Source organism: Thamnophis sirtalis, unplaced genomic scaffold (assembly GCF_051295495.1).
Source record: "Thamnophis sirtalis isolate CommonGarterSnake01/CBP01778 unplaced genomic scaffold, rThaSir2_p1.2 scaffold_3, whole genome shotgun sequence".
Taxonomy (NCBI): domain Eukaryota; kingdom Metazoa; phylum Chordata; class Lepidosauria; order Squamata; family Natricidae; genus Thamnophis; species Thamnophis sirtalis.
The window spans coordinates 64,669,890-64,682,189 of NW_028261383.1; the positions used below are offsets into that span (position 1 = coordinate 64,669,890).

Sequence of the window (12,300 nt, forward strand, 5' to 3'; positions counted from 1 at the left end):
GCCAGGGGCCCAATGTAGCAAGGCACTCCTTTTTTTCTTAAGGTCTTAATCTGCAGGAGAGCTTAATGTATCTTCCAATAGAAGTTTGCTAGTTCCTTAAACAAAGGAAGATATTTTTTAAAGATAATCAGAATTATCTGATTTATTATTCCCTAGAAATTAAGCAAAGGAATAATAATTATACAATTATGAATTAAAGAGATCACAAATTCCTTCTGAACTAGAGCCAGAGAAGAAAAAAAGACAATTCTTTACCACAGAGCACATTTGGTAGCATCAATTGTGCCACTGAGAAGCTTTTGTCTTACATATTACCTCTGATAGAAAAAGGCAGAAGCAGGCTTCTAGAGAAGAACCTAACACAGTAATGGCTAATCCTTTTGTCATTGCATGCCAAAATCGCAGGCGTTCCCCCCCGATGCACCCTGCCCCCCCCATGCATGCGCACACCTCCCCTGTGCTTCCCCTGTGAATGCATGTGACCCCCTTGCAACCCGTTTTGGGCCTAGCTGGCCTCCCTGAGGCCTCCTGAAAGCAAAAATGGGGTGCGGGGGAGGCGTGCTCCCCCCTTCCTCGCATGCACGCGCATCTCCGGCATGCACAGCAGAAACCCAAAAATCAGCTGGCTGGCAGGAGGTGCGCACACACATGTGCGGTGGAGCTGGGCACAGTTATGACAGTAACGAAAAAGTAACTTTATGACCAATTCAAGACCTTCACAGGTTTGTAAAACAAAGGAAACCTATAAGCAAGATTATAAACCCAGTCACAGATTCACTTAGTGACTGCTTCCCTTAACAACTAAGTTGTCAGTCACAATTGTGGTTGTTAAATTGTCTGGTGCGAAAGATCAAGTCCATACATGAAGTTTCAATTAAACTGATTTATTGCTAAAGTCTCATCTAATGATAAACATTTGGTTAGAGTTACTGTAGATAACGGACAATGCCATTCAAGAGGTTTTGCACTTAATTCATTTGTGGCCATGCAAAAATCCTAGGCTGATCCCTCTTTTCACTCCACCCTCAGGTTCTGCCAATCTTTCTCCTACATGAACAAATATTATCTCCTGTAATCAGCATTCTGTTTTGGAGTTTCTTCATATGAAAGTTATTACTGTATTAGAGAAGCAATAACCTTATATTGTGATTTGGCATTATACTTCACACAGCAGCTATTATCTTTCTCTCCTTATGTTTGGTTTTTAATAAGTTTAATATTTGGAGGTGCAGAGAGATAATGTTTTGCATTCCAATCACCTTGCAAAAATACTTTGCATTTGCCTTCTGAGAATACTTAATGATCAATTAAATCTTTTCTTGAATTACCTAGTTGAGATGATATTTCATGCAGAACCAACTCAAATGAAAATAATAATAAAATAAAATACAATACCTGCTTTAAAACATCCCCCTTCTCTCCCTTCTAGCCACCCCTTTCATATTTTTTTACTTATTTGCATCCCACCTTTATTATTTTTAGAAATAGGTGGCAAACATATCCAACCATCTTTTTCTTGCTATTTTTGGAAGGTTTACAAAGATTTCAAATACTTTCTTTTTAAAAAAATCTGCAAATATGCTAATTTAGAACAGGAGATCAGAATTGCATCTTGAGCTGCAAAAAGCTGTGCCAAATCCACTTGGATTACTGTATGATAATGATGACTACTATTACCACCGTATGCACCTTGCCTTTCTGCACAATATAACAATCAAAGTAGTTGATCTTTTTTCTCATCGCTCACAGTTATCACTGGAGGCTGAATGAGATTAATAACACAGAATACAACAAGAAATATCATTTACAGTAGTATCCTGAAAACAAAAGTGCCTATTCTACTCAGATTCCTGGAAACAGAAAGCAAATAGGTTTAACAATTAGTTGAATTATTACAGGGGTGTCAAATTCAAGGCCCGGGGACCGGATCTTGCCTGAGGGGTGCTTAGATCTGGTCCGCTGCCCTGGAAACAGCGAAGGACCAGCCTGCGGTGCCTCTGCCAGCAAAAACGGAGCTTGTGAGGACCACCTGCAACCCACACAAGATCCATTTTCACTGGCAGAGTGCTCAGGCCACCACAGGCGCCCCCAACACGAGTGAGGTCAAGCTGGCTATGCCTACCCTGGTCACACTCACCCCAGCCTCCCAAGCCCCCCAAGGTCAAACACAATTCTGGTGCAGCCCTCAATGAAATCAGATTTGACACCCCTGAGTTATTACATACAAAAGCACTTTCCTTGAAGATCTGTACAGTGAAAATATCAGCATAAAATACCTTTTTGCCCAGTAATTCCTGTAAGAAAGATAGCAATTCAAAAACCTTAAAACTGATAGGCTTTTGCACCTACAGCTATATTTATAACATGACTAATCGAATGAATTCACAATTACAGAAGAATTGTGAACCCATTATTAAATTCTTGTGATTAGATTATCCTGGAATCTCTTTTTCCCAAGTTTGGATATTTCTTGTTTTCCCATAAAGCTTGAAACACCAGACTGATTTTTCTCAGTTTGCACAATGTGATAACATTGTGCCTAAAAATCTAACTAGATAAAGGTGCAAACATTATGCTGGTTTTTTTATAGGTTTACAGATAATAATAACCCTTTCCTCCCATCACTCTAGTCATTTTAATATGCAAAGTAAACAAGACACTGTTATCTCTATATTTCTTCCTACCTTCTCCATTTGTTAGAAACAAGACATTATACTTCAGATGCTGAACTGGATCAGCTCTGGCATTACTTAAAAGAAGTTAGCAGTTTTGCTTCTTGATTACAAATAATGCCTCATGTTTTTGGGGGGGAGGAAGTGCTATGCATGCCACCTTGAGTTCCTGATAGAAATCTGTGATAAAAACAGATAAACAGCTATCTCCTATGCATTTTAACCCCATCCTAATAAAAATATGATCTTTTAGCAGAAAGAGCAAGACATTCTTGCTGTTTTCCATAAATGTCTTGGAAACCATCACCTGAAGACTAAATCCTGTACTCTAATAAAGAACAAGTCATAGGTTATGGTTCTTAATGGCTCTGTTTATGATGGGTAGAAGGTATATCTCTGACTGACTTGTAGTTAATCCTGCTAGGCTTTTTGCCTCTCTTTTTTGAGAATCAGAATAATAAAGGTGAGTTTGACTTCTGGTGATTTCATGGACATATCCTGGTAACTTTCTTGAAAATAACATGGAGGCTGTCACCTTCTGAGGTGTTTCCCAATCTAGCACACAAATCTGGGATTTGCTGTTGTTCTGTGAATGCTGTTAGTTCTGCCATCCTATTAAGTCCAAGCCTAGTTAGTTTTTAAGCTAATGTTAATGTTAATCTGTTAACATTATAGTATTCTGATAGCAGCAATGGAAGGAGCCATTATCCTACATTATATTGCTGAAATGAAAAACAAACAAACCTTGGTTTTCAATATAACCAATTTAGGGATGTTTTTGCACAGAAGGGCAGTTAGTTCCATTTAATTCCAAATAATTGCTGGCCTAATAATTCTTTTCTAAAAATCAGACTTTTTTTTGCCAATTGTCGCACTATACTTTGAATAATGGATTCCAAAACATAAGATATTCTGCAACCTTGAAATCAGCCTACTTTTGATTTACTAGGAAAACCCCCGGCTGCTTTCAGTCTTAATCATATTGGATTATTTCCTTTAACATCCCCTTCCCCATTTGCTATTATTCCAAGTATTAAATTAAGCCTGATTTATAAATAAAAATATATGCCAAATACTTCGACTTTGTCAAAACCCTGATTTTTATAATCAACCTTCACATGGCTTGCTGAAGAGACCCAAATAGAATTTTACAACATGAAGATTCAATCTAATAGCATTTAAAGTATCCATATTCACTTTTTATGCTAGAATGATGTTTTATTTATACATTCATCTATATAAAACACTTACACATAGCTAAGGAATGATGGCCAGATGTTAGTTTTACAAACTGCCATGTAGCAATTTTTCAGCCAAAGCAATTTACCATACTTTTAAATAACAGTCGATCACTGACATATTTGCTGCAGGAATTGAATTTATTTCTCCAGCTCCATCAATTTATATGCATTAGGAAAAATGAATGATAAGCTAACTGCAGGATTCATTGTGAAGGACTGCTAGATGAGTCTGCTTCTCAGATGTTTGTTCCAAAATTTGGGCACTGCCACCAAATAATAATAACCTGCCAATTTGCTTATAACCTCACTAATGCTATCACAAAAAGTTTTGATTTCATGTAAGGGAAGGATTATCTTCATGGCCAATTTCTGATGATTTGCTGTGACAAGTTTTCAAAATAATTTTGTGCCATATGAAATACATTTGATTCAATTCCAAAACATCATCCCAGAGTTGTTTTGGTTTTTAAAAAAAATGATTTTCAGGAGTTCTCTTAATAGAAGAACTTTATATATTATCAGAGAGATTCTTTCACTTTTAGCTTTATATATTAATACCTTTCCACAAGATCTGAAGGGCTCTTCCCTCAGGCATTGGGTCAAAAGTACAGAAACTTCCAATCAAACATAAAATCTATCCACAGCATTTAGTATCAGATCCCAAATGTCCTCCAGAAAAGCTCCATTTTCATCTCCTTCTGTAAGGAGACTAAAATTGAAGCCCAAAGCGTTTCCCAAAGGGGGCAATTGCAGAGAGTCTGCCTGACTACAGAGAAACAATGCTTCCGAGTTTCAGCCCCCGGACTTCCCCCAAATGGGGCATGACTATAATTCTTCACATACTTTTTAGCTTTTCAAGACATCCTGTGGTATTTAATATAAGAACCTTGTGTTGTGTTTGCAGATATTCCTCCAACTTTAAATTAAGCAAATATCTACCACTTTTAAACCCTAATCATAAAAATGAAAGAGTCAGTTGTGGACTCACAAAGTAGATTATGTAATTGGGATGTTTTAATTTCTCACTATCAGTTAGCTTCCTTTGATGAAATTTCTAGGAGGAAAATTATAGTATCTTTCTCTGCCACTTCTACATTGCTGGAATTCCTGGGGAACAGAATAGATATGTCAGAACAGGAAAAACATAAAATATGGTTTAAAGATGCACTGAAAATGCTTCCTCTCTATATGAAGCCCAAGAGATTATAAAAGCCAATATTCTCCAGGAGTATGGCAGAAAGTACAATCTTACACATCCCTGCAAGTAATTCTAGGAATGTAAGAAACAATATTTGAAAACTGTCTGCCAGCAGCAATACTTAAAAAGTAGGAAAACTAGGATATTTTAAAAGAAACATGTTGTGCTTTTAAAATCAACCTTAAATCTTTTTTTAATATGTATGAACCTTAAGTGGTCATCAAACATTCAGCATCAAAATTAGTTAGAGTATGGTTCTGATGATGATTATTTAGAGGGAATTAAAGATGAAGTTGAATGTAATAACTGCATTTATAATTAATTAATAAAATAAAATCTGGAATAACATTATAAATAAGGTTCATTGCTTTGTAATTTTAGAAAGGCGGAGATATAAATTCAAGTCCCACCTTACCTATGAAAGCCAGCTTGATGGCTTTGGGCCTGTCCCCCTCTCTCAGCCCAATCCACCTCAAAGGGTTGTTGTTGTGGAGAAAAAAGGGGGGAGGTGTGCTGGATATGTTTGTTGCCTTGAGTTAATTGTAAAAATAATAAAGTTGGGATACAAGCAAACAACCAAGCAAACTAAAATAGACTTTACAACATTTGAAAGGTCTGGTTTTTTTTTGTAATAATGAGTTACCTAGAGAAAATATTTTAATAACTACTACTACTACTACTACTACTACTACTACTACTACTACTACTACTACTACTACTTGAATGTAGCATAGATTGATTACAGGAAGGCATTTGACTCTCTGCCATATGATTGGATAATCACATGCCTAGAAATAACAAGTCAGTAGATATGGAATCTAATGGGCATATTCCAGTCATTCAATACACAGCTGGAATAGTGTGCTGGATTCAAGCTGAACTAAAAGCCATGGATAGGTAGAACACAGAAATAATGACAATGAATCATGCCCTTCATCCACACAGCAAGGTTGACAGAATCTACTTACCAAGAAACATGGGTGCACGTGGAATGTTGCAAGTATATCAGATGGTTGAAGAAGAAAAAAGAGCATTGGAAAAATATCTGAAGGAGGATAATGAAGAAGATGTACTAAAACTAGTATACCAGGAAAGCCTCCTGAGTATTGGAGAGACCACACTGGCCTACAATAAAGACCAAATAAAGAATAGAAAGGAAACATGGGAAGAAAAAGCATTATAAAGCCAATACATTAGAAAAATAGCAGGAGAAGCAAATGATAACAAGACCCAGTAATGGCTAATAGCAGGAAAGTTGAAAAAAGAGACAGAAGGGCTGCACAAGACCAAGTCATAAGAACAAATGCACACAAAGCCAGAATTGAGAAGTCAGCAACAGATGGCAAGTGCTGCCTATATCAAGATTGCACTACAAATAAGGGCAGGATAAAGTAGGAACAATGGTGCATTGGAAGATCTGCAAGAAACACCATTTGCAAGAATTGGTGGGACCACACAATAGAAAAGGAAAAGCTAAATTGCTCTGTGACTTTAGACTTCAAACAGACACACTCCTGCCACACAAGACTTAACAACTGTCTATAAGAATGACAAAAAAAGTCTGGATAGAGGACTGGAGAAGGTAACAAAATAAAACAACCTGCAAATAGAAATAGAACTGTGGCAAAAGAAAGCAAAGGTATGACCAATAGTAATAGGCAGATTGCCTTGGGTGCAATCCCAAAACAACTTGAACACCATTGGCATTGACAAATTCACCACCAATCAATTACAAAAGATAGCTTTACTAGAAACATTTTACATTCTGTGACAATACCTCTAACACCATCAAACATTCACATCTGCTTATCCCAGGTGCTTGGAAAGGAGTCAATAGGTGGACAAAAATGCCAAATCCAGTGTGAACATCTGGCTGACAAACCATAATAACAGGTAAAACCAAGATCTGTCTTCAGCAATTTTGGGTATGACATTTTTCATTCGGAGGGGAAAACAATACACTGGAAACAATCCATCTTATTTACTCCCCCTGAAAATATGATTATTTAGGGAACGTTCTCTCTTTTCATTTTCAGTACTAACAGATGGAATGCTTCTTCCATTGTGCCAAGTTGGCTGTATTCCTGCAGAAGTTTTTCTACATGTTTTTCTCGATCTTCTTCCACATCATTCCAGAAGGCTAAGGACCATTTTAAATACGAGCATCCATTTACAACTATTTAGGAAGGTACATACAACAACTGGAGTCACTTCCAACAAGAGGAATTAAGAATGGGCACCATATAATTTACTTCTTTCTCCCTCTCTGCTGACACCACATTACCAATGTGTATGATTAAAGTAAGAAAAAGTGTCTTCATCTCATTCCAACCTCAAGCCTGTAGCACAGTTTAACAGTGCCAAAACAGATAGACAGAGACTTAATTTACTGAGCTTCTCTCTAAGGTCATTTCTTTGAAAATTTTATGCAAACAGGACGGAGTAATTACAGGATCTTTCTCATCTACCTCTGGAATTACAACTATTATTGAGTAGCAGAACAATGTTGCAAATGCTTCAGAGGTGGTATTCAGCAGGTTCTGACCAGTTCTGGAGAACCGATAGTTTTGAGTAGTTCGGAGAACCAGTAAATACCACCTCTGACTGATCCCGTCCCCATCTATTCCCTGCCTCCCAAGTCCCAGCTGATCAAGAGGAAATGGGGATTTTGTAGTAACCTTCCTCTGGAGTGGGGTGGGATTGGAAATTTTACAGTATTCTTCCCACCCCATTCCATGCCACGCCCACCGTGCCACACCACGCCAACCAAGCCACGCCCACACAACCGGTAATATAATTTTTTGAATCCCACCACTGAAATGCTTACAGAAAGCAGCAAAATGTGAAAGAATGTGACCCTCCTTCCCTGCCACCTTACTATGCTTTCTTGATTTTCAAGCCTTTCTACCATCTTTGGGGCTAGCAATCAAACTTTTCCCCAGATTTATTGGGCAATAATCACTCTTGGTTCATTGCAATCCTATATCTATGACTTACAAATACATACAGTTCTCTCCCCCCCTCTTCCTTGAACGACAAAGTATCTGCAGGTAAGAGAAGTTCAATTGGGTATTAATGATTACTAAGCCCAAATGTTTATTGCTTCTGTTTCAAATGTGGCAGCCCTGACAACTATCCTTATTTAGAGTGGCAACCTGTAACAGGTACCTCTTAACATGTTACTTGTTCAGTCCCAGGTCTGTTTGTTTTCCTTCCAAACAGGCAGTGATGCTCAAAAGCATTCTAGCAGGAATATTTCATGTGCACAGAACAGTGCATGACCTATAATAAGGAAAGCCTGCCTACACTGTATTATTATGACTTTCCATTCAGCTCCACACCAAACTCATAAATCTAAATATTGCATAGAAATAGAACATTAAAGACTTTCTCAAAGGAGAGTTTTGATGCAACTGCTGCATAATTTATTCCCCTGCTGAGATCACAGCAAGTAAATTCCAAATGTTAAAGGAAAGCAAAGTCTACTGGGCTTAAGTCAAATCTTGGCTCTGCCTTCCATGCCAGTCTGGATAGCAACCAACTTTTCTGAGATGAAGAAGGCAACAGAAACTGCAAGCAAAGGGGCTGTTGGAATTATAGAGAGGAACAAATGACCAAACTTAGGAAAGAGGAGGCAAAAGGATTAACATGAAATTAGAGAGGTGAACATTTCAAACTCCATTCAAACATTCAACAAATACTAGTTTCTGTATATACATTTCCATCTTACTTCCAAATATGTATTAGATACAGTACACACCAATGCTAAGCATTGCATGCAGCTGTAAAAGGGATAATTTAAATGAGGGATGGATGCACCCTTGGTACACTATATTGCCAAAAGTATTTGCTCACCTGCCTTTACTCGCATATGAACTTACAGTATTTAACCTGTGATTATGTCTTCCCGACTGTTAGTATTTTCCCCCTTTTGGCTTCATTGTTGAGTCACTGACACTGCATTAGTGCCCATAATGTGGCTAGATATTTCCTTAGTCTACTCCATGCTTCATTCATTTTTATTATCCTACAGATGCATATCAGTTATAACATGACTTCTCCACATTAATGACTTTTTTCATTATTCTTTGTGCTAATTATAGTTAGTCTGGATTAGACCTATTTTCATTTATCTGTTCTGTATTAATATGAGTATTGGGTAGAGAATTTGGAACAGCATCCATTAGACATCAGTTAGCAGAGATCTGGAACATGCAGCATGTCCATATGAGAATGCATGGGGCAGGCAGAGGTTGAGAGGAGCAGGTAGTCCTACAAACAGCTCGATTCTATGTATCTAAAGCTTTAAAGGCAATAACCAGGAAACTTGAATTGCACCTGAACATCTATTGGGAGCCAATATAAGTTCATATGCGAGTAAAGGCAGGTGAACGAATACTTTTGGCAATATAGTGTATGTTTAGCTATTGGTTGATGAGAGATGCCTGCTTACATATCTGCCATATTTCTATGGTAATATGAAATGTGTGGCAGCAGGAGGACAGGCACACAACGACACCTGTTCCATGGCTTTACGACCCCAATAATTTATTCCACGTGTTACTAGGCTTTTAGCCCCTGGTCATAATGTGGAATGCTATTCGCCTTACATCAGCCACTTGAACTAAAACGTTACTGTAAAAATCAATGAAGGCAATAAATAGAAGCCCAAAACACTGGGGAAAGCTGGAATTTTGACCCTATATTCTTGCCAAACATTAAGAATGATCTCGAACTATCTGGGCTAGCTCATCTCCATCCCTGCTGCATTTAAGGTAATGTATGTAAATCAGAGAAGTAGAAGTAATAATTCCACTACAGAATGTATGCTCGGGTATCCTAGCAGGCTACACACAGCATTAGAGATTGGAATGTATTTTGTCCCCTTTTATCTTTCTAATGCATGCACAGAACCACCAGGCAAATCTCGAGCAATTCATCCTTCAAAAGAGCACACTGGGAATAAGTCTGTAGTAATGGATTTTAAAATTGATTTAGTAAAGTAGTGCTTTGACTTTTAATTTAAAGTAGGAGGACAGAATAAAGGGATACAAGTAATTAAAGAATATAATATGATTCTCCAACATAAGGTGAGAGATTTAGTTCAGAGCAGAGAAAAGCTTTAATCAATGATGATCTCTTATTTCACTTGGGGGGGGGGGGAAATAGATACATTTTGGCTTCCATTCCGCCCAAGGGCAGATTTAACTTACCTGTAAGGGAAAAGTATTCCAGGATGACTATCCACAGATTGCATGAATTTGTAAAAAAAATTAAAAAAATCCTCTGGCCAATCTCAAAAGTTTGCTTCATTCAAATCTTGTTTTCTATTTGCTATTTAAAAATCAGAGGATCTTCCTGACTATGAACTGGCACCACTGAAGCCTTTGTGATCATACAACACAGCTAAGCCCTGATCAATGATGCAATTATGAAAGATATCTCATAGTATGGTAACTACTGTGCTTCTACAGGCAACTTAGAACAGCACCATATACAAAACCATATTCGCCACTATTGCAAACCATGTACATAATCCAGGATTGAGCCTGAATTCAATGTAAAGTAGAGCAACATTTTTATTCGAACATAAATGAAAACCATAACAACTAAAGGTGTAAAGGACCTGTCATTTCTATTGAGTTGGTCAGATGTGAGGCAGAGTGTTGGCTAAAGAAAGGAGTGTCTCCATTTTTGATACAGCCTTGACATATAAAGCTTCACAGAGATTATAGGCACTATATAATGTCTTATATAGTGAATTAACAGTCTCCATAATCCCCTTAAGCACTGAAGGTCTTCTTTTATTATCACTTCCTTGTTCCTCTTCCTGCAAAACAAAAACCAGAGTACCTTTTCTCTTCCCCAAACCATTTAGTAACAATCTTTTTCAGCTCATTTCATATCAGCTGAGGAAAGCAAAACAAAACAGAAACTTTCTCCAGAGTATAATATGGATTTACATATTAAGGTCACCCAAATATTCCTTATGCTAGGAAAAATGCCTCTTTTCTTTCTTTAGAATAGTGAGCATACAAAAAAAGCAGAAAACTACATATCAGGAGCCATATTTTCGAGGTCTACAATATCATATTTTCCAGGCTTTCCCCAGCTAAGCAACACATTTGTATCTCTTTCCAAGTTGCAGAGCAATTCCTAAACCATCCAAGTTGGTGCTGCTTTATTTATTTATTTATACTTTCATTCAATTTCTACAGCCCCCCCCCCCCATCTCAGTTTAGGACTGGCTTACAATTCAAAATTTTAATTGGGCCATGGAAGCGGCGGGCGAGCACACAGACATGCGCAGCTCCATTTGTATGAGTGGTGTGTGTGTGTGTGTATGGGCATGTGTGCATACTTACCTGCCGCTCACTTGGAACCATCCCCTCTATCCCCCTGGAAAGGTTGGGGAATGCTGCCTTAATATATATTTTATGGAGGTGAAGAGAAACATCTCCCCTACCTTGCTTTCCACCAGTGAGATGAGAATCTGCTCCATGATGCTATTGAGGGCTGGAACAGAAGTCTGAATATGCCCAATTACTACCCCTATGGCAACTCTGGAGAGCTCATAGCTGAGATTTGTGTTCCTGCGGACCAACTCAATCAACTCAGCCCCTATCGTCTTTGGCACGGTGGTTACTAGACCAGATGATTCTTGCTCCACCTCCTCTGTATCGGCTGCCTTGTCATCTTCTAGGCAAAGAGAATCAAAGTTTTCCACCCCTGTAGATGTGGCTGGTGTGGTCTTCTTTGCTTCTAAGGTCTTTTCACCACCTGCATCAGGAACCTCCATTTGGGCAGGAGGTTGTGGAGCAGCCCTTTTGGTTTGGGGGGATTTGCTGGCACTCCCATGCTTTCTTTGCATTACAGGACTAATATCTAAGCTAGAGGATGCCATGGTGAGGGCCCCTCTGCTAGGAACAGGGGGAGGAGTGTTGTTGGGGCTGGGTGTAGCAGTGGGGAGACCTGACTCTGTTGAACCCGTGTACAAGGTATCCAGTGAAGTTGTGCTTTCAGTAGAGGCGCTAGAAACTGACCCAGAAATGATTCCAACTGCATCTGAAAGGAAACAATTGACATATCTTAGCAACAAAAACAAAGAAAAAGAGAGTGGCAAACCCCCCCCCCCAAAAAAAAAAACAACTGCAAGAGAAGTGTTCATTAAGAATCTTATTGTGGAAGC

General features: G+C 38.3%; 1 protein-coding gene across 2 annotated transcripts in view; it reads right to left on the reverse strand.

Annotated features, from left to right (window-relative positions):
- Window positions 1-12,300, reverse strand: part of NCKIPSD (NCK interacting protein with SH3 domain) — a 103,345-nt gene that overhangs the window by 25,498 nt on the left and 65,547 nt on the right. For both annotated transcript variants that reach the window (XM_087708994.1, XM_087708995.1), the window contains one exon: window positions 11,578-12,176. In XM_087708994.1, the coding sequence (XP_087565120.1) occupies window positions 11,578-12,176 (599 nt within the window). The remainder of the gene's footprint in view (window positions 1-11,577; window positions 12,177-12,300) is intronic.